The 19058-nt window shown below is 46.0% G+C and overlaps 1 protein-coding gene across 1 annotated transcript in view; it reads left to right on the top strand.

The window, feature by feature from the left end:
* The window catches only part of LOC146789984 (uncharacterized), a 228233-nt gene extending 210542 nt beyond the window's left edge, over positions 1-17691 (top strand). The window contains exon 11 of the mRNA XM_085628305.1: positions 15559-17691. Coding sequence (XP_085484431.1) covers positions 15559-15999 — 441 coding nt within the window. The 3' untranslated portion in view covers positions 16000-17691. The remainder of the gene's footprint in view (positions 1-15558) is intronic.
* Positions 17692-19058: the final 1367 nt, after the last annotated feature.

The raw sequence follows: 19058 nt of genomic DNA, 5'->3' as shown, positions 1-19058 counted from the left end.
AGAGCATGTGAATCTACATCACTATAAGCCACAAACAGATGCTTCCAGGCATAACATATTTCTTTTTTTGCCACCAATGTCCGTTGCAATTGCGCTTTTGTCCACTCCTAGTAATTCCCTTTGAGAGACTAGAATGGAAACAGGTTAATTTGCAAATGTTCTTTTCACCTTCACTGCCCGTTTTCTCTTGTATCCCATCTTCTAGTTGGCATTGAGAAGATTAGTGTTCATAAAAGAAAGTGGTACACTTCACATTGACTTGCTTGGGTCACTGATATTCTGGAAATTTAGCCTCTGGCCTGTTTTGATGCTATGCTTGAAGGAAACAGACACACAGTGGGGACCATTCCAGAATATCAGTCCCACCCTGAGAATGTGGTGGATGCTCGAGTAGCAAGAATTTCTGTAATTGGTGTGCACTGGGTGACGTGAATCTTCCTTCAGTAAAATACGCGTTTGTTCTGGATTTTTACCTATCCCTGGCTTTTGAAGGGATTAATGCAACATTATGCTAGGGTATTTGTCATCTAGATCTGGAACTCTTTTTGCAGATGCCTATCGCCCTCTTCTTTAAAGAGGCCTGAAAATAAGTTTCACCCTGAAGCGTTTTGTAATTTGAATAAAATGCTAACCTTTTGCAAGGTAGCTATTTTTAAGACTCACTCTTCCTGCTCATTAAAGTAAGTGACATCAAACTGTCTCTTACTTCTGTAGTAGGGGATCTCTGCGTATAGTCATAATCTAGTGAATAGTCCCGCCCATGTGCGTGGACCCCGGAGCAATAAAAAATCTCTAAAGGTGACAAATCATGCAGACCTGCATACACCTTTAAGAGAGAATTTAATTTAAAGACAGATAATGCAGCCTATACCCACAGGCTACACTGTCCAGTACTTCAACTAGAATTCCACCAACATCCACAAACAGCACTGCCTGTCCAGGTTTTCTCCACATAGGAAAAAACCCTGCCTCTACCAGCAAAAGCCTCTGGCATGATAGAGAGGAAGGAATGGACAGACAAACCCCATAGGCTGCAATTATGTGGCTTAAAACAGGATACTGTGCCTTTAAGAAAACTTTCCAGATTTCCATAACTTTCCCCAGTATCCCAGAATGCCCAGCAGGTCCCTTCTACTTTCAGTTCTTTTTTCCGGCTCCTGCTAGCAGGACCCTGGAGCATTGAGCTCTCCCTTTTCAAGGGTTATTGGTTAATTTCAAGTGCCTTTTTTTCCTTCTGGTGTTATCAGAATGACTGGCTTGTTCGACAAGTGTCCTGATTGTGGAAGAAAAAAGGCTAAGTCAGACACACACAGGGTGTGTATAGTCTGCCGTCCCCAGTCCCACGTGCCTGAGGATTGTGAGATCTGCAGATCCTTTTCAGCCAGGACCCTGAGAGAGAGGAAGAAGATCAGGCTCCAGGTCCTGGAGGACAGAAAGCTGAAGGCACGAGGTGGGTCTGGGAGGGGCTGATTCTGCCCAATGCTGAGGCCTCTGGGGGGGGCTCCCCAGGGGCAGGAATACCAGCAGGTGTCCCCTCTCCCCGTCGACGTCGAGGGTGTCGTCGACGGCGTCGAGGGGGATGACTACGGTCTGTTCGCCATCTCCTCAGGGCTCTGGGGAGAAACGGCGTCGACGATCGACATCGAGGGAGCTGAACAGGCCGCCGTCGACGGCATCTTCTGCGATGTCGACGTCGCCGTCGAGCCATCGACGGCGAGATCAGGCCCGGCGTCGGCGCTCGCCGTCGAAGGGGGGGCGCCGCTCGCCGTCGGCGAAGAGGCGACGGTCGCCGTCGAAGCGATCGACGTCGAAGACGCTCGACGTCGAAGGCGATCGACGTCACGGAGGTCGACGTCGAGGAGGCGGCCGACATCGCGAAGACGCTCGACGTCGAGGCGGTCGACGTCGAGGAGGCGGCCGACGTCGCGAAGACGCTCGACGTCGAGACGGCGCAGGGGGAGCCCTGGCGCCAGGAGTAATAGGGGAACGGAGTCGCCGGGATCGAAGTACTCCGTGGTGTATACGCATCCTCGGAACCCTACACCATCGCCGCCACCACGGCCACCGACTCCTCCACCACCACCACCGCCACCACCACTGCCACCACGGCCGGTGTCGCCACCTCCACCTCCCCCTCCGCGTTCTGTACCGCCTCGCATGCCGTTGGGGCCCCCTGCAGTTCCACCGAGGTCGGTCTCCCTGCCCAGGTACCCGACTCTGCCGCAGGGGACGCCGAGGCCGCGTCACCCACGGTCGCCGGGCCCGGCTAGACCGTCGGACAGGCCGAAGCCGAGGAGGTTGCGCTCCCACTCCGGCAGGAGAAGGTCGCGGAGCCATAGGAGGTCGTAGTCGTCGACATCGGGACGGCGCCATAGGAGGCGCAGGTCCAGGTCACGCACGCGGTCCTCTGCCAGGGACTTCTCGCCGACGCTGTCGGACTCACCGGGGTCTAGGGTATCTCCGGTGGATGATCTGGTCTCCTGCCAGGAGGTGCTGCTGCGGGGGGCAGCCAAGTTGGGCATCTCGGTGACGGTACCGACGCCCACGACGTCCGTGATATTCGAAACTCTACACAAAAACCTGTCTCGCCCTCTGCTGCCTCTAGTGCCGGGACTGGTGGAACCCGCGTTGGAGTTGTTCCTCACCCCCGCGGTGACGAAATCCGCCCCCTCACGGCTCACGAAAAAGTATCTGGCCCCGGACTCGGACCCGGCTTTTTTACAGATGGACCCGAAACCGGACTCTGTCATCGTGACTGCGGCGAGGAAGCAGCATGCGACTGCCCCTTCATCGACGGTCCCGCCCGACAAGGAAAGCCGCTGGCTGGACTCGGTGGGCAGGAAGGTGTGTGGGACCGCGTCTACCACCATGAAGGCGGCAAGTGCGGGGGCACTGTTGGGGCGTTACGACCGGGCCCTGTGGGAGTCCCTCCAGCAGTATGCGGACCTGCTGCCCCGGGACCGGAAGGAGGACTTCCTGGAAACGGTGCGAGAAGGCATGCTGGTGTCGAACCAGGTCATCAGTGCGGCAGCGGATGTCTCCTTGTTGGCGGCGCACTCCTACTGTCATGGTGTCCATCAGAGGCGTCACTCTTGGCTGCGCCTGACGTCGCTCAAGCCGGAGGCTCAGCATAGAATAGCCAACCTGCCCTTCTCGGGGGTAACCCTGTTTGGAAAACATGCGGATGATGAGATGGCCCGCATTAAGGCGGAGGCGGAGACCCTGACGGCTGTCGGGTTGGAGAAGGCCGAAAAGAAGAAGCGCCCGTTCCAGAGGCGCTTCGGGTCTACGGGCAGAGGGCGCGGGCAGGGTTCGGGACAGCAGCAGCATCAACAGCAGCAGTTCCGGAAGCCCTTCCAGAAACGCCAGAGGGGTAGAGGCGGCCAGCAGGCTGCTACCACTACCAAGGGCCCGGCCGGGTCTCTGCCCTGAGCGACTACTTCCCCCTCAACCGTTACCCACTCCAGTGGGGGGAAGCATTCAACTTTTTCCGGCAGAGTGGAGAAAAATTACTCAGGACAAGTGGGTGCTGAATATTGTTTGCAATGGATACAGTCTTCGGTTTATCAGCCCGCCTCCAGCGATTCCGCCGGTAAGCTCTCAGTTTCAGCTGCGAGAGCTCCAGGCGGAGGCAGACATCTTGTTGAGAAAGAAGGCGGTAGAAGAGGTACCTCGGTCTCAAAGGGGAAGAGGTCTGTACTCTCGTTTCTTCCTCGTTCGCAAGAAGGACAAGAACGAGTTCAGGCCCATTCTGGATTTGCGACAGGCAAACAAAGGGATTCGCAGAGAGAAGTTTCGCATGCTATCGTTGCATCAGATTTACCCTCAGCTGCAACGGGGCGACTGGCTCTGTGCCATAGATCTACAGGATGCGTACTTCCATGTGCCCATCGCACGGAAGCACAGGAAGTTCCTGCGATTCCAAGTCGGCGCCAATCACTATCAATACACAGTACTGTCATTCGGGCTAAAGTCTGCGCCCAGGACCTTCTCGAAGTGCATGGCAGTGGTGGCGGCACACCTGCGGAAGAACAAGGTGTTTGTCTACCCGTATCTGGGCGATTGGCTGATCAAGGCATCATCCTTCGCAGAAGCGCAAGAACACTTCCGGTGGACGTGCGCTCTCTTGCACAAGCTGGGGTTACATGTCAACATGTCCAAATCGGTCCCGACTCCGGTCCAGCGCATACAGTACCTGGGAGCCTCCATCGATACGCGGTCAGCAAGCGTGTCTCCTTCGGAGGAGAGACGGTTATCACTCCTTCGGAAGGCTCAGGACCTCAGGACTGCTCCATCGACGACAGTGAGGAAGGTGTCTTCGCTGCTGGGATCGATGGTCTCCTGTATCTTCCTCACGCCTCACGCACGGCTACACATGAGACCACTGCAGGAGTGCTTGGAGGATCAGTGGGATCAGAGGACAGGTTCTTGGGACGACCAGATACGACTGTCTCTACATGCTCTTCAGTCTCTGAAGTGGTGGTGTTCGGCGGAAAACCTCCTCAGGGGGGTTCCCTTCCACAAGGACATTCCCACGAAGAGTTTCGTGACGGATGCGTCTCTCCAAGGCTGGGGAGCGCATACCGGGGACTTGCAGATTCAAGGAGAGTGGTCCCCGTTGGAATCGACGTACCACATCAACTTCCTGGAACGCAGATCTGTCTTCCTGGCACTGAAGGCCTTCCTTCCGTCCTTCAAGACCAACTCGCTGCTGATACAGACGGACAATACAACCACGATGTATTACCTCAACAAGCAGGGGGGGTCGAGATCGCGCACTCTGTCGCAGGAGGTGCAGGCGATCTGGCACTGGCTTCTGGCCAGAGGACTGACGATTACGGCCACGCATCTGCCAGGGGTACAGAATGCTCAGGCGGACGCCCTGAGCAGGCTGATTCAGGAAAACCACGAATGGGTCATAAACGACGAAGTACTAGGAGAAGTCTTCGCAAGGTGGGGGACTCCAGACGTAGATCTGTTCGCCACCGCCGAAAACAGCAAATGCCGAGACTTCGCATCCAGGTACTACCAGCGGGGGACGCTGGGGAATGCGTTATGGATCGATTGGTCGAACAGCTTTCTGTACGCTTTTCCACCCATTCCCCTGATTCCGGCAGTGCTCATCAAGCTGTCCCAGTCCAGGGCGCGGATGATCCTGATCGCCCCGGAATGGCCCAGGCAGTGGTGGTTCACGGACCTACTTCACCGGTCTCTCCTTCCTCACATACGGTTGCCGTGCAGGCCGGACCTTCTCACGAAGTTCGGGGGGCGGATGGTGCACCCCAACCTCTCGTCTTTGAGTTTGGCGGCATGGCTCCTGAAATAGTGCAATATGGCCATCTAAATCTACCAGAAGATTGTATGGACATACTGAAGGAGTCTAAACGGCCTTCCACTAGGACGTCCTATGCCTATAAGTGGAAGAGGTTCTGCATCTGGTGTAAGTCCAAGAACTTTGATCCAACGACATGTAAGGAAGATGTCATCCTTCCGTACCTTTTACATTTGGCGCAGTCTGGCCTTAATTTCCATTCCATTAAGGTGCATCTGGCTGCTTTGACTGCTTACAGGAAATGCCCTTCACAGACTTCCTTCTTTCAGATCCCTGTGGTCAAGGATTTTTTGGAAGGCTTGAAGAAAGTGTTTCCCCCTGTCAGACTTCCCTAGCTTTCCTGGGACTTGAATGTGGTGCTGTCCAGACTGATGAAGGAGCCTTTTGAACCCATTCACAAGGCTTCGTTGCAGCACCTATCCTGGAAGGCGGCGTTCCTAGTGGCCATTACATCGGCCCGCAGGGTGAGTGAACTTCAGGCATTCTGTTGTCAAGAACCTTGTACTGTATTTCATGCTGCTAAGGTTGTGATGCGTACTCACCCTAAATTTCTTCCTAAGGTTATCTCTGATTTTCATGTCAACCAGACCATAACTTTGCCTACGTTCTTTCAGAATCCCTCTTCGCCAGCGGAAAGGTCTCTCCATTCCCTGGATGTTCGGAGGGTGTTGAAATTTTATCTGGATAAGACCAAGGATATTCGTAGGTCCGACCAATTGTTTGTTAATTATGGATCAGTCAGGACCGGTCTCGCGACCTCTAAGCAGTCCATTTCTCGGTGGATTGTGTCCTGCATACAATTGTGTTATCAAAAGGCTAATAAGACCTTAGGGGGTAAACCTAAGGCTCATTCCACCAGGGGCAAAGCTGCCACGACGGCTTTGCTGCGTAATGTTCCTATTGCGGAAATCTTCAAGACGGCCACTTGGAAGTCGGTCCATACCTTTGCTGCGCATTACTGTCTGGACTCGGATGCCAGGGCAGATGCTCAGGTTGGGCAGGCTTCGCTGCGAAATTTGTTCGCACAGTAGTGGTATTGTCTTGTGTGTTCTCCACCGCTGTTGTTGTTGTGGGGATGGGCTTGCCATTCTATTCACTAGATTATGACTATACACAGAGATCCCCTACTACAGAAGGAGTAGTTTCTTTTCTGTAACTCCAGTTCTGTAGTAGGGGTATCTCTGTTATAGTCATAAGCGCCCGCCCTCCTCCCCGGTGGAGAGAATTTTTCATGTGAAGAATGCTACAGGTCTGGCGTGCTACGCCTTCAAAAAGAACTGAAAGTAGAAGGGACCTGCTGGGCATTCTGGGATACTGGGGAAAGTTCTGGAAATCTGGAAAGTTTTCTTAAAGGCACAGTATCCTGTTTTAAGCCACATAATGGCAGCCTATGGGGCTTGTCTGTCCATTCCTTCCTCTCTATCATTCCAGAGGCTTTTGCTGGTAGAGGCAGGGTTTTTTCCTATGTGGAGAAAAGCTGGACAGGCAGTGCTGTTTGTGGATGTTGGTGGAATTCTAGTTGAAGTACTGGACAGTGTAGCCTGTGGGTATAGGCTGCATTATCTGTCTTTAAATTAAATTCTCTCTTAAAGGTGTATGCAGGTCTGCATGATTTGTCACCTTTAGAGATTATTTTTTATTGCTCCGGGGTCCACGCACATGGGCGGGACTATTCACTAGATTATGACTATAACAGAGATACCACTACTACAGAACTGGAGTTACAGAAACGAAACTACTCCTTCAGTTTCTACTTTCAGGGTGTGGGTGTTAGTCACTCTGTGTTAAGCCTCGTTGTCCATTTTAAGCCTCATTAAAATGATTTTATGGACGAGATATTCCGTTTGCCAAAAGTTGTTTCATATTTTCATTTTGTACAGAAAGTAGCATTACCCTCTTTTTTTCTCCTCCACACCTTTCCTAGTCAGAAGAAAGACTTTGACGTGACTCCACAGTAACCTTAACTACATATGTTGATTTCTTTAAGGAGTACATGGCCTTCTGAATTTCTCAGGCACCAAGTAAGACTGGTAGGACAAAATAAACCGACTCGGAGTGTGTTTTGCTTAAGGATGCATTCCACAAGGTAAAGAAGTGCAGGAATGAGAGGTTCCTGTACCTTCCAGATGATCACATTGTTGCCTTTGCATTCATTTACCAAACTTTATTTGTATTCTATTTCAATGAGTAAAGCTTAGTTTGGTTGTGCTGCCGCTTCAAGAGTCCATAGACTAAAATGTAGGTTTCTTATCTGCCCAAGACTCTTTGGCAAAAATAAAACTAGATACATTTTTACCAAACTTGGACTAGGTGGAGCTCCCACTACAATTTGGAAGCTTTTTGTAGTTTGGGGAAAAAATCTATTCAGCTATTTTTGTTTACCAATCCCAAAACCAAGCGGTCAGAATTGGGTTAAATGTGGCTAAAAGCAGTTGCCCTGACAGCTGGAGCCTCAATTGCAAAATTAGTTTCCATCAATCTGATTTGAATTTTTGACCTTGGTGATTAGTTGGTGAAGGGCTTCAATTACATTTTTATCTGCTTTCTTGAAATCCAGATGCTAACATGCTGGAAAAAACAATGTGCCCATTAGACCATGTAATCTGAATTTTTATACTGGCGAGGGAGTGAGCGCCAAAAAAATTGCTGCTGCCAACAGGTGGCATCATAAAGTGCTTTGTGAAAGCGTGAATAGGGGACAGTCATCAGAAGGGTCATAAAACGTATTTAGCTGCAGTTTTTTTTTAAAATACTTTTTTATTGGGTTTTACCAGGTACATACAAGAAAGTAAAATAATGCTCAGTGAGTATACCAGTGTATCAACCTTACACAGAGCAGGCATCCTTGTGCTTGAACGTACATGGATCTGCCAGAGCCTTTGAGTCAAAAGTGCATTAATTTGCACCATCTTATCAGTGTGCTCCCTGATGGAACACAATAAGTTTAGAACCATATCTAAGATTAGAGGAGGGGGTCTTAAGCGCGGGGGGAGGAGGATGGAAGAAAAGAGTGGGAGGGGAAATAGGAAGGAGAGATGGGGTACGGTAGAGGAAGACATGTGCTGGACATGTTTGGGTCCAAAAAGGGAAGTGGAAACCAATGTGTCCAAAGAATTCTAAACGGATGTGTCATAGTCCTTGTCATTAAACCTTCTGTTATAATGCAGTGGTCTCTGAATGGTCTCATCTTTAGCACTAAAGGATGGGTACCCCGCAAAGTGTTGACAGTTGGCTGCAGTTTAAAAATAGTCTTATGACCCCAAATTGCTAATATTCTGGGTTATTCGCAAACGTACATTCCAAACTATGTGCACAGATACTGAAGGCTGTGTACTCCTGGTTTAAGTTTGAAGGTGCCTAGGTATGGCACTAGATGAATGCAGACCTGTATTCTGAGTCTGTGTATGACTGAAGGCAGATTTGCAAGTGACTAGGATCAGACCCTGTTGCACATCACTTACATGGCCTTGCTCATATAGACTGCTAAGCAAAGCCGAACTGAAGTTAAAAAAATGATGGGTGGGATGCTTTAACTCTGGGCCACATCCCAGTCCATGTATTTTTGCCCTCCATGAGGCCAAGCCATTTTCATATCCGTTTTGGTCCCAAGACCGGTTTACCCTTAGTTGGAGTTCTTCAGTCGGGGGCAGCTTGGTTACACAGTGAGCACAGGACCCACATGTGCATTCCTGTCACTCTAAATTAAAGAAAAAAAGTGATGGGCGGAGTGCTTGAATTAATCTCAGCCACTGGTAATTACGGTTGGCTGCATCCCATGCCACGTTTCCTTTTTTTACTCACCATGCCACTTCCAATTAGACCCAGCCATATGCAAATCAGTCTTGGTCCTGCTCCAGTAGGAACAAAATAGTCCAACGTAAGTTGCCAAGTCCTCTCTTAAGACATTCAACTCAAGACTGGTTTCACCCTAGTTTTGGCTTTTCTGTCACTGCATCTTAGTTGCAGTGGCACAGTGAGCACATGTCTCAAGTGTGGGCATACCCATCAGCAAAGTCCATCTACTTCTGTTTTGTGTGGGATGGGACTTAGCGCAGGGCATGGCCTATGGCTAGGCTAAACGATCACTGATGGCCAAAGGTAGAGCTGTGCTGATTTGGATTGGGTAAAGGTTGGGTGCAGCATATGCTTAAACAGTGCAACACTTTGTTAAAAGTAAGTTACATTTTCCCTTGCTAATAACAGATTAACATTTGTTTTAAAAGCTTCAGAAAATCCCTTAAAAACTGAAAATATAGCCTGCTGATTATTCATTCAGTCCCAAATAAAGGGATTCCTTCTCCTATCAATAATTCAGTGGGCAAAGGCTTGACTATGGTAATTCAGTGTTCCCATGGCAATATTCTGAACAAGATCCAACTTGTCTAAACATAGTTGCACTCCAGTTTAGGATAATGTATTCTTTCCCAGCATCTACTTGACCTCCATTGATTCCATGTAGAGCACATCAGTGTCCTTAAAGTTGTCTGCATATTTCATTGAGCAGTCTGTGGGGCATCACCCATCTTTCCCTATTTCTTCACCCAAGCCTTACACTTCTGTCTGTAAATCTACTGTGTAGTCTGTCATGGAAGTGTCAGAAAAAGGAGATAATTATTCTCCATGCTGGCACCCGTGACATGGAGCTCTTCCTCAGGCACTGCTCGTGGAGTTGTCTGCCTAGCTCGAGAAAGAAATTTAAAAATGTTTGATTGCTGCCTATCATTATTTTCTGCTCTTTTAGCAGTACGGCAAACTCTAAGGATGCTTGTGCACTTCCTACACAATACAAAAGAATAGATAATCTTCCTAATTCAGCATCCATCCACTGAACCATGGCATTTTCAGGTAGCTACTGTGAGGCTTTGAATATTTAAAACAAACCCAAAAAGTTCAACAGGAATTTTCAGCATAGAAGCACCTTGTGGTAAACTCTGTTCAAGTTTCACATGCCACCACACCTACTTCCCCTCCATCATAGAGATTCCGCTCACCAGTCCTGAGACTACAAAACCATGCCTAAATTCCATGTTGTGCTTTGAAGCTCTGCCCTGGTAAGGTTAGAAAAGAAAAAAGTGAAACGAAAATGTCTTTAAATAGCTAGATACAATCACAAGAATATTTTATTCATGTTCGCATCATAGAATCAGTCCCTTCAGTACCCCATCCGAGACAGTGAACATAATGTGAAAGTACTCCGAGGACAACTGAACTACCACCAGGAAACCAGTCGTTCCCAAAAAATCATCTTTAAAACCTGCTTTAGACATTGAGGATCAACTTTGTAATTTAAGAAAATAAAAACGAATAATTGATAAAAATTGATTTTAAAAAACTGGTTATAACTTTGAGCACCCTGAGGCAAAAATATTTTGTGCAGACACACTTGAATAGAGAAAGCAACGACTACCAGATGTTGGACTCCATTCAGGGGCCATAAAGCAGAACATAGACCTGAACTGCAAACAGGGCTAAGTACAACCCTCCTCAAGAAGGTGGTATGGGAGGGGTCCATTAAGCTCAGAATTCAACAGTCACCCATGAGCGTAATAACTGATGTCTCAATGCAGTGCTTGTTTTTTTTTAGAGAAAAAAGTACTTTAATTCGCTCAAAAACGAGATGCTGCTCACTACAATATACAGGCAATAATCCACTGATGCAGAGCCACTGTACTAAGGATATAGGATCCCTCTTTTCCCCTACCTAATCCCCTAACTCTGTATCAGGAAAGTGCGGCAGGTATCAAGCACAGATGCAGTGCTACCCATCTGGTGTTCAGAATTTGTGTCTTTAGTTTTATAGTTTCTAGTCCCAATTTTACTCTTAGCAATGTGATGTATTTAGGCCTCTTCAGGCCCAATCGATCCCGCAGCATGTGTCTGGTCTCTTCTCCATCTGTGAGGAGAACCGCACATTGGCTCTGAGTGCAGCAGCACTCTGGCTTCAATCTTCGATGTAGCAGCTGTAGGCCGCTACTCAAGCACTCGCCCTTGTAAGGTTCTGTCCTCGCTGGCAGTCCTTGATGATCTCAGACAGGGCCAGAATGGGAACCCAAAGCAGCCTTGGCATTGTTGACAAACTAGCCACTTGCTGTTTTTGTACTGGGGCCCATATAGCAGCACTGCTGCAAAACGTCCCCCAGTAACAAACTGCCCCCACCACTGCAAAATTAATCCCCACCCTTCCATCCTACCGGGGAAACGCCTGATGCCAGCTATGGCCTGTCTCAGACCCTCATCCAGGCATGTGGTTAGAAGTTGCGGGCGACCAGTGGGACTTCTCAGGTGGCAGGGCGGGTCCAACTCTAGTGGAGCAATGTTCATGATCGCATTGGCGCAGTTTGCTCAGGGACACTTCAGCGCTGCAGTTGAGCCACTTACAGCACACTTAAGGACACTAGCCACCAGCCAATCCTTACGAGTCTCTCCTGGGCGCACCCCTAACTTTGGGGTCAGCAGCTTCTTGCTCATCTGGTAGTCGGCACCTCCTGTGGGGTTGGCTCCCTCCTTCCATTTTCTTCAGGCACTTCAGGGCAGAGCGAACACTCTTCCTCTTCCTTCCAGATCAGACTCCAGCTCATGTCCCATTCAGTCTGATAAACTGTCTGTCCAGCAGACACTATCTCTTGTGGCACAACAGTTCTCTATGGAGCAACCCCTTCCTTGGTCAAAAAGAGCTTGGAACTGGAACAGTAAGTGGGTTAGCAACTCCCACTTTGATACAGATTAAGCATATCCGGGATTTGTATTCTGTCATCCCTTTCAGAACAGATGTGCAACAGTTCTTGTTTCATGTGTCCTTCTCAGGCAGCCTTCCACCCTCAGACTATCCGTAGAGTAATTCTCCTCCCAACAGGCTTGTATCCAAGGTGAAGCATGCACAACAGAGGCATAGAGATGAAGAGGTGAGGGCATTCTGTAACTGGCTATCAGCAGCCCCATTTAGCAGTGATTAGGAAGAGAAAACAGTCTGGTCTCACCTAAAGGACCCTTTACCTTCTTAACAGAAAATTTAGTCCCAGACTTCACCTCCTGAGAGCACACCTTACGTTCCCCTTCAAGGCCAGGACCTTTCACATGGCAAAGGCGAGGCTGAACACTTCGAGCTCTCGCTGGGATAAAAAATAGGCGGGGTCAAATTCAAAAACGAGGATACTAGATACTTGCAGCTGGGCACTCTAGGCAGAGGAACGGACTATACAGCATGCAGGGGCATTCTTATCCAAACACCAGATACCTTGAGTAATGCAACGTAATTAAAGGAAAGTCAAATATACTCTTCTGATGCAAGATAACTAAATATCAGAAAATATGTCTACTTTAATGAGAATAGGACCTCAAAGGTGACTGTCTTCATTAAAACTTTTATGGACTCAAATGACGGCTAGCGTGATTGTGTCTACTCCGATTAAGTGTGGTTATTCTTAAAAAGATGTATTTCATACATCATCAATGTAGACTAACCATGCGTTTCAGACAAGCTGATTGTACATATATATGTAGCTGCAGATGTCCGGTGTATGTTGCTGATCTATTTCACTTGCAGAATGGGTTTCACTTTAATATTACACATGCAGATCTTGTCCCTGTATTATCTCTATTCCAAAGTATACTTGTTATTTTGAGAATTCAGTTAGAATTTTCTATTGGTAAGCACTTTGTAAGCTGCCCAATTTACATCTTGCTGAAATCAGAATGTAGCCTGATTTATAAAACATCGGTCTGCAGTGACACCTGATTTTCTTACCTATTTTACACACAAATTGCTAGAAAACACCAGCATATGAAAAAATAAATGCAGTTTTGACCTGGATAGCATTTGTAGACAAAAAAATCTTAAGCATGAGCTGTTGGATTTTTGTTTTGGGTTTTTGGATGTGGGTCAGACACTTGGGGCCTAATTATCAGTTTAGGTGCTATTATCACACTAAATAAATAACGATACCTTGGGGGACCTTTATTTATTACATGTGATGAATAACCCCTATTATGAGTTATTTAGGAATAACATGTGGAATTTTGTGTTTAACGCAGCAAAATCCACATGATACGGGAAATACATTGTGCTATTCCAGGTTTGACCTGCCGAAATTTATCAAAGGTTAAGTTATTTAACACATCCAATAATTATCAGACGCGTTAAATAACTCTACCTTCGATACATTTCTTCGAAATTTCAAACTTGTAATTCCCACCCATGCGTAATTGGGTTTACGCATGGGTAAGAATTAACGGACCCTCTAGTAACTGGACCCTTGGAGTAATGCAGATTTCTTATTAAATAGGGTGTCTTCTTCCAGTCTGCTAAAAACCTTTGACAGGAAAATAGCCCTGAACATTCTTATTACTGTAATTGATGTATGTGTCCATTGAGCTACTACTAAAAATCAGAACCTTTAGTTGTAGGTGTTGGCATGGGAATGTCCACTACATGGTAAATGCATGTGTACCTAAATACCAGACAGCATGTGAAACTGGTATCCTGACTTTTTGAGGTCTTTTAACCACTAATTTAGAATGCTCAGAGGCCTACACCTGTCCAAGGTAACACAAGGTCCAGAACCTGTTCTGTGACCTGAGGGACGCACCGAGTTCCCTGCTAGTTAGCATAGGATTGCCATCCATGTAGTGGGTTGGTCACATAAAACAGTAATGACAGCATACTGAGTTTTGCAGATCAGTAGATATGACCAGCCCTTATTTTGGTTGTGAGCACATGTGGTTCGAAGACTCCATATAGAGTGAGAGTCTGTACTTGGGCCGAAGGGATCAATTTTCAATGGCCCCTGGTGTGGCATGGCACTAGATAGGGGTTGGATACAGGACTTTGGAAAATGTATTGACTGCATTATTGTGGAAGGAGGATGGGGACCCAGGCGTTGCGTAGAGGAAGCATGGAGGCAGGGCTACTCTTAGAAATTCAATGAGATCCTTGTTCGAAATCTCCTGAGCGCCTTCATTCGTTGATGGCAGAGGTAGGGGTTGAGCCCTAGTTTCTGTTTCTCAAAGTGAGGCAGCTTCTGGACAGGTTGTTCTGCTTTTTATCAGTCTCTGATTACTGCTTACAGCAGCCAGGTGCAGAAATATCGCATTTCATTTTGCCCTTGTTTTGGTTTCTTGGAGCCAGCATCATTGTTACCTGTTATGAGAGCCTTCACATTGCACGTAGGCTGTGTCTAAGAAGCTGCCAGAAAATGTAATTTGAGTCAGCCAACCCAGTCGGGTTCCAATGCCTTATACAGTGGATTAGATATCCCCTGCCTGGAAAATGAGTATACATTTGGGAAACAAGATCTTCTTGACAAAGAAAGTGGTGTATGACAGAGTATTCCAAGGACTGCTGTGTGAGCAGCCTGTTGTCAGCATGACCGCAGGTGAAAGGGCATGACCTGAAGTTTACACTTCTTATTGATGGAGCTGAAAATCTGCCTAGTCCCTAGAAGCCTACCCGTCTGCTGAAAGAGGAAGGAGAGTGTTCTGCCCTGCAAGAGGACAGACTATCCAGGGTGAGAAGTCAAGTGTGTTCCTAGGATAAGGAACACCCAGAAGAAACTCACTGCCAGTGGGAGCAAAGTCGAAACTCCTGTGTCGTGTAGGGTCTCTCAGTCGCCATGAGCGGTTCCTCTTGCGAAATGCATCAAGATATTCAAGTAAGATGCAACATTCTTATCCAGCCCCATGTCTTGTGCCTGAAAGACTGGTGCTGCTTCCTCCAGTGTCAAAAGTACTGCAAGAAGCTCCACCATCACTGCTTCCACAGAAATACTCGTCTGATTAAAGTACTTTCTTAACTAAAGATTGAACCAATGGGCTTAACACTGTTATTGTCTGTTGGTTGTCTTTTGAGCTCTTGTCCTGCACTTCCCTGTTACCATGAGTCAAGTGTGGAAAGAGTGACCTTGACCTAGTTTGCTGAGCCATTGGGGGAGGTATGCCAGAATGCCAGTGGCAAACCACGTCAACCACCATGTTTGTGGCCCAGTAACCTATGTCTGACCTGTGGCCCTGCTAATGGGATTTCATGTTTTATTTACCGTGTATTCGTTATACTTTAAAGATAGCCAACTCTTTTTTGTGGTGCAAAAAAAATGTGAAAATCTTGCATTTTAGAAATGAGGTGGACTTTAGTTGAGTGAGGCAACAAATGTTACTTGTGGGGAATGTTCATTTTAGAGGAATATAATTGAATAAGTAACTCAAAAGTAAAATATGTTTTTATGTGTTTTTAGGCAATGGAAAAGTGCTTCCAGCCTTCCACGCGAACACAGCAGGAACTCCGAGGTGGAGTGAAAGACAGCCTTCCTCCTCAGAAGATAGACCTAAAACTGACTCAAGTGCAAAATCCAAGAGGCATTGCTTTGTCGTGGAACTGTGCAGAGGTTGATCTTAGATGCTGTCCGGCTCACAGCTATTGCTTGTATGTGCAGCAGGAGGATTTAAAATGCAACAGGTCAGAGTGGAAGTGGAAGAAAATAGGAGAGATAAAAGCGTTACCTCTACCAATGGCTTGCACTTTATCACATTTTGTAGGAGGAAGCAGGTATTATTTTACGCTACGAGCAAAGGATATTTATGAACGTTACGGACCATTTTCTGACATACAGACAACATTACTGCCGTTGGAAATGTCTCATGATAGCACTGTTGCAAAAACACCCGGTTACGCATAGCCTAAACAATTTAATAGCTATGAATTTATCTGTACTTGTACAGTAGTAGGTTCCACTCATATTGAGTTCTGATACTTTTCCAGATGTACTTTAAGAAATGTTTTGAAACACTCTAGAGTTTTTTATACATGCAGAGCAGTGAAGAACAACACTGTGTTCCTTACCGCTATATAAACACTTTGTATATATTGGGTTGAAACTGTTTTGATTTTCTAAGCAAGAATACTAAATTTGTTTCTAAGGAAACATCTCACTCGTTTGAGTAAACCATTTCTTAGTGTCATTTCCCAGCACTTTTATCTGTAACTGTATTTCCACCTGGTCAGGCAAAATAAGTGTCATGTTTAATTGACAGTATTGTTGTATTCTTGTTACAGTATTGATATTTTACCTTTTTGTACAGCGCTTTAGGTTCATAGTATGTATGTAGGTACTACATAAAATAATGTATTGTTTTATTCTCCATCCCAGTCCAAGTCATTTTCAGTACTAAGTTCAAAACAACCTTGAAAGCCTTCTCTTGAAGTACCCCAGTTTTTCCTACCTCTGTCACATTCTTAATGTGTGGTCACAAACCAAAGCTGGTTTTTGCTTGTTTTGTTATCTGTTAGCCAGTTTAAGCAAGTACTATATTCTTAAAAGGTTTGCATTATTTATGCTTCCCTTGAGACAATACTATAAAGCTTGAAGACCTGATGCAAAGCCATATGTTGATTAAGTTGGCAGTATGTAGCACCTCTCTAAATTACTGCTTGTTAGACACCGCAGATGAGAGAAGATATCAATAACTTTCACATTATGTAGCAGTGCGGTTTAAGATTATGTATATAAAATGCACTATACATATCCCTACTTGAGATCTGTCTGAGGAGTACATCAATAGGAATCAATCTTGGTCGCAGAGATTTATTCAAAGTAAAATGTTATGAGTCTTGCACAAGAGTTCTCATCTGATTAGTGCGTGCATTGACTGTTTGAGAGCAGGTGTCATATTTTTGCATTACTTCAACTACCTTAATAAGGATAATTGCTTATCCTTAACTAATGACCACATGGTGTTTCCCCTAGTGCCTAGTATCTGTGTTTTATACATTTAGGGTCCTAGCCAAACTATGTTGTCTATTTTAATTGTTTTGTCTATTCACATTACACCAGTTTACTTGAAAACTGCCCATGATGATTTGGTTCCTGTGTAATTTTCAATGTTTGTCTGATGCGTTTGATCACAGCTTGCTGTAGGCTGGTTAAAGAATGACTTTCAAATAATTCTTTCATCACATCTTCCCACCTCCTAATTCGTGCCCCCTGTTAATCTAGAGAGAAAGTCGGTTTTATTCTTTTCTCCTAAATAATATTGAAACGTTCATACACGCTTTGTTTTTTATAAGCCAACTGGCTTAATGTTCTGGTACTGAAGGCAAACTGGATAGGAAAACAATTTGGCAAATAAGATGTTTAGGGTAGTTTTTTTGGGGGGGGGGGCGGGGGGGGTTTGTTTTAGCAAAATAGGTTTGATTTCATAATGAGATGTTTTGGTGTTCTAGAAACATGTTTTTTCATGTGTGACTTATTCTGTGAATTATATTTTTCTCTTAACTAGTTCAACTCCGTTTACTTTTATTTTAAATGTATTTTTCAGCTTAGTGCCCAATAGTTTGTGGATTCAATAAAACAATATAGGTATCAAAAACATTCACATTTTTTTACTGTTCAGCTTTGTTTGAATGTTGTATCACATTGGTCCCCAGATTCATAAGAGTTGAAGTAATACAAGGCAAAGTACTGTATGTTTATGCATTTTTAAAGGTCACTATTATGTTTTTTGACAGGTCTTCCTCTCCCCCTGAAAAAAGTGTTTTCATCAAATTTCTTTAAAATCCGCTTCTAAAACTGCAATACCACAGAAGACGCTCACTAGAGATCCATTGTATTGCTGCTTTGTCCTGGTATGCTACTACAGCATGTGTGTGTGTGTGTGTGTGTGTGTGTGTGTGTGTGTGTGTGTGTGTGTGTGTGTGTGTGTGTGTGTGTGTGTGTGTGTGTGTGTGTGTGTGTGTGTGTGTGTGTGTGTGTGTGTGTGTGTGTGTGTGTGTGTGTGTGTGTGTGTGTGTGTGTGTGTGTGTGTGTGTGTGTGTGTGTGTGTGTGTGTGTGTGTGTGTGTGTGTGTGATGTCTTCCTAACCACCGCTGCTGCTGTGTACATCATAGAAATCACCTTCCATCTAGTCTCTACGTCCACTTAACTGAGAGCTCCCCATAAAACATGATAGAGCTAAAGTTTGCCTACTGCATAGCCCCCCTTGTGACTTTAGAGACCTTGTCTTTCACACTGGCAATTTAATGAAATGGACAGATGTAAGCAACGTCTGTCCCATCTGCCCCAAAGACCGTTGCTGGGTCTGATAATTTGTAGACCACGGCAGCTCTGAGAATCAAGACACTATTGAACTCCTTTCATGAATTTGGATTCTTAAGTGCTGTTGACAGGTCACATCTCACCTGTTCGAACCATCCCATTGTATAATTTCTTTCTTGTGAAAGAATCATTCAGATTTGAACCTCTAATTTTCTAGTTTATTCATACCTATAAGCAATTCTCTGCCAGGACCTTCCCCACTTCTCAAAGTAGAGATGTACTCTTCTTAAGCCAACCTTAAAGACTCCTCGAACTGCTTGAGAATCGGCTGTGCCCTGACTGTGAGAAAAAAAAACTCAATTTGTTTCCCACACCTGCTTCAAATGCTAAAGCTTGAATCTGCCACCTTAGTATTCCAACTCTACTTTACTTAAGCACACATTCCTCTATAAATCAAAAACCATTGTAACATAGCAGGGTCAGTTGTCGTTTCGTACGTTATCAACCCACAGTGCAGTAGCACTTAAATGTCTTGCAGAAACCGCATTTCTGCTCTCCTAAACCTGTATTTCACATTCAAAGAAACCATTGTCAGTGATTTATTTATGGAGGCTCAACAGTCAGCAGAAAGACCTTCAGACACCCACATTTCTGCAGCTTATCCTTTATTGTAAAAGAAAGTTCTATCTAAATAAGAATCCTCT

Source organism: Triturus cristatus, chromosome 10 (genome assembly GCF_964204655.1).
Source record: "Triturus cristatus chromosome 10, aTriCri1.1, whole genome shotgun sequence".
In the NCBI taxonomy this organism is placed as follows: domain Eukaryota; kingdom Metazoa; phylum Chordata; class Amphibia; order Caudata; family Salamandridae; genus Triturus; species Triturus cristatus.
Note: the sequence above shows the minus strand (reverse complement) of the source record. Positions and strands in the feature narration are given on the sequence as shown.